The sequence below is a fragment of the Pteropus alecto genome, unplaced genomic scaffold (genome assembly GCF_000325575.1).
Source record: "Pteropus alecto unplaced genomic scaffold, ASM32557v1 scaffold78, whole genome shotgun sequence".
Lineage (NCBI taxonomy): Eukaryota > Metazoa > Chordata > Mammalia > Chiroptera > Pteropodidae > Pteropus > Pteropus alecto.
The window spans coordinates 18,410,178-18,414,081 of record NW_006443124.1 but is presented as its reverse complement, the minus strand read 5'-3'; the positions used below and the strand labels follow the sequence as shown (position 1 = coordinate 18,414,081).

The following is a 3,904-nucleotide window of genomic DNA, read 5'->3' as shown; positions in this document are numbered from 1 at the left end:
TGAGCAAGACACCAAATATAGTAGAAAAGAAAAGTTTTATTAGAAAGGAAAGTACACTTGCAGATGTGGAAGCAGGCCTGAACAAGAGGAGCATGGCTCAAAAGGCCTGGTAACAAAGACTAGGGTTTTTATCCCTTTTTGCTGTAGGTGGTTACTTCGGGTGGGCTTCCTTGATTGACAACTAAGATTGACAGGACTCAGTGATTCATTATTTTGCCTTCTGCGCATGTTTGTTCCCACAATTCAGTCTGTTATAATGATATTAATAAACTTCCGGGCATATGCATCATGTTATAATGATGGTATAATGAGACTCAGGTGAGTTGAAGGTCATTGGGGTCTTTGTTGAGCAGGTGCGAGTGACTGGCATAAACTGGTACCTATCTCTGCCTACTGGTTTCTTTGTGTGAGTTAAAAAAATGCCTTCTGGTTTGCTTAATTGTGGGCGGATTAGGGCGGACCCCTTCTAAGATAGGATGACCTCGGTATCTTTGCTATCTTTTTTTCTAAGAGCTATGAACCTCCTTATTATTAGTATGGATGTTGAGAGATGGGAGGTCTCTTCTTCTGTATCTGCTGAGAATGGCCATAGTCCCTGCCTACAGGGGTTTCATGGAGCTCTTTCTCTTTCTGCTTCAGTCAGGGTGGGGTCTTAGGTTTCTTGCTGAGGTGCAGCCTCATTAGTCCCTAGACAAGGAAAAGAAAATACAAATTCATTATTTAAATCATACATCTATTAATTTCTATTATTGATTTTCCTATTAAGTGAGTAAAGGGAAACAGACTTGGTTAATATATTTCTTAAAGAGCAAAAAGAAAGACCTTTGGTTTAAAGTCTCCTCCCCCTCAGACTGTAACGGCCCTATCTGGTTTAACACCATTTCTACTTAAAAATGGGCTGATGACCCTTATTACTAGCCAGAGGATCTGAGTCCTCAGGGCAATTATCAGGATTTGAGGGAGGGAGCCATTTTCCAAAAAAAGGAAGGAAGAAAACTTAACTAAGTTTACTAAAAAGATTAACTCTGCAAGAGATGTCCCATTTCATTTCCTGCTAAAAGATTAAGAATTTTACAAGTGATGTTCCGGCTCAAAATTGCATAACACCCACAAAGATGAGAGCAAAATCTCACATCCTTAATAGAAGTCAGAACACAGGAAATTAATAAGTTTTATAATTTTTAGAAATAATAAACGTATAATTCTAAATGATTTAATAAAATCAAATAGCAAATTCTGTGCTACTTAAAAATTTTAACTAATAGCAGAGTAATTTATTTTTTAAATAAATATTTTTTGTCACTATCTTCTTAAGAATTGATGGCACTTTAAGTTGACATATTGCAAGATATTGATTATCCTTTTATCAGAACTGATTAGCACTGAAGGACTGACGGTGGCATAGGCATTGCTCACAAGCATCTGGTTGTGCAGGACAGAGGACGATGATATGATGAGGTCCACCCAGTGTATGACCATAAAGAAAGTCACTAGCAGCAGGTTGGTCTGGGTGGCCCTTTTCTCTGGGGAAACTCTGAGGGAGAAGCTGGTGCTGTGAAGGAGCTGGGAATGCCTCTGATGCCTGAACAAGAGAATCACCATGTGTGTACTTGAGAGCAGCATGATTACAATGAAGGAGTCATCTTTGAATATCCTCAGAGTGAAAAACAGAACGTTGATGATGGATTTGATGGGGTCCAGAAAGCAGAACTTGCTGATTTGCAGTAGATTGGACTGGATCACATTGGACGAAGCGACAGTGTAGAAGATGAGGTTACTGCTGAAAGACAAACTGAGGGACCACAGGAAGAATTAAAGGTGGACAATGTACTTTGTGGATCTATATTTAAACTTCAGCAGCCAGGAAGTGCTAGGGCTGATGGTGACAGCCTGGAGCAAGCTCAGGAGGCAGGTGATGAGGATAGAGAGGCTCCTCATGACCTTGCTCATGTAGAAAAATGCCTTACATTTGAAGTCATTCCAAATATTCAGTAACTCAAAGAGGTCTGGATACAACAAGTACAGCACTGTGAGAAACATTAGTATGTGCACGAGGGCCAAATAACTGGTGGTCAGGTTGGTGGGCTTCTGCCTACATCTCAGAAGGAATCTGAAGGTGTAGAAGAGGAGGAGGGGGGTGTTGGCTGAGACTCCAATAATGATTTGGAAGCCAAAGATATTTTTAATGATACCATAAATAGAAATTGATGATCTTAATGGCATAGAGAATACATACATTGTGTATCTGGAAAAAAATAATGGATCTCACGTTATCAAACTGATTTACTCAGTTGTCAAAGTCCTCACCATTGTCTCGTTTTCCATCCAATAGTTCTTGGTTAACCCTTCCTATCTCCTGTAAATTCTTGAAGATACACCCTAAGCATTATTTTCTACTCCAAATAATTCATACTGAATACCAACATATGCACAATCATGACTGTAGAAGGTGCCTGTTATCTGTGCTTGTGTTGTGCCTGGGCCGCCCTCTTTAGAAGGTGCCCCTTTATTATTACATTTCCTTTCCTAACATTTAGCACTCAGAACAGTGATAGGTGCATAGTCACTCAGCTGTTTGCACAGCTGAACTGAAAGAAACTTTACGCTAATGGAAAGACCCACCAAAACAATCGATTTTAAAAAATAACATCCAGTGCTTCTCTCTCACATCATGTCACTCACACTTTCTATTTTTCATTATGCTCCCACACTTATGGACCTCTGTGATGATACTGCCCTCATCCCTGATAATACAGATAACTTCCCTAATTTAAACCAGCAGATAAGTAAACCCGATTCCATCTGCAAAGTTACTTTCTCTTTCTATGAAACGACATATTCGCAGTATGTAGGGATTGGGGTATGGACACCTTTGGACTGCATTTTGTGTGTACCACATGTTTTAACCATCTTCTAAATGTTGCTGACTCTCCCAGTTTAGTTTGCATCAGAGGGACCCCCACAGGTAGACTCCCTCCACCCTAGAAGGGGCTTTCTCACCAACCCTCAGTTATGAGCAGAAAAAAGACAACTTTCATCCTCTTTATGACATCTGTGACATTGCACCAAAATGTTCACACAGTGATCCTTTTTTTGATATTTTACTTACTATCACAACACTCTCCCAAGCTTGAAAAATACATAAGTCTGTAATAACAGAGATAATCCCCCTAATGTAAGGAGGAGGCAAGAGAATTCAAATGTTAATCAAGCCATAATCAATCATGATCAGCAATGTGCTGATCAGCCCTGCAGCCAGGCCAGGAGGACACCTACAGAACAAAGGAAGGTTTCTACTGGGATTACTAACAATCCATTCCCCACATCCTGAAGGGGAAACAGGAAAACAGAGTCTTTAAGTGGCTCCCTACACAAATAAAATCATTCATTACCTAGGGCTAAAACCATAGGGAACCTATGGATCACAGGCTGGGAACTGCCAGCAGGCCTTTCACTCTACATATTCTTCCCTTTTCTCACTAAATGCTCTGTCTATGGAGCTACCTTGTCTCCAGTAAACTTTTTTTTTTTTTTTTTGACTCTAATACCAGTGTGCACTTGAATTCTTTCTTGTGCTCAGTCAAGAGCTCTTTCTCACTGCAGGGCTTGAGCTCCCTCTACTATAGAATTTGCCTGTCCTGCCTCACAGTCATGCCCATGCCACATTGAGTCATATGCTCAATGGTCAAACATTGGACTTTGAGGGCTGTGTAGACACTGGGATTGGGAACAACATGCTCTCTGTGCCCTCTGCTGATCAGTGTCTTTGCTCTCTTCTCTCTGACATTATCCTCCCTAAACGAATGGAGTTGGACTTCAACATGTTGGCTCTGAAAACAAATTTAAATTTTTCTAGTATTCAGAAACAGAGAGGTTTTCTGCTGATCAAGTTTCTTGAGGGTTC

At 40.4% G+C, this 3,904-nt stretch overlaps 1 protein-coding gene across 1 annotated transcript; it reads right to left on the bottom strand.

Moving 5' to 3' along the window:
* Positions 1–1,302: 1,302 nt before the first annotated feature.
* LOC102888043 (putative vomeronasal receptor-like protein 4) lies at positions 1,303–2,238 on the bottom strand. The gene is given in 5 exon segments (XM_015597970.1): positions 1,303–1,536; positions 1,539–1,582; positions 1,585–1,609; positions 1,675–1,780; positions 1,832–2,238. Coding segments are annotated over 5 exon segments (816 nt in total).
* Between the last annotated feature and the right edge of the window lie 1,666 nt (positions 2,239–3,904).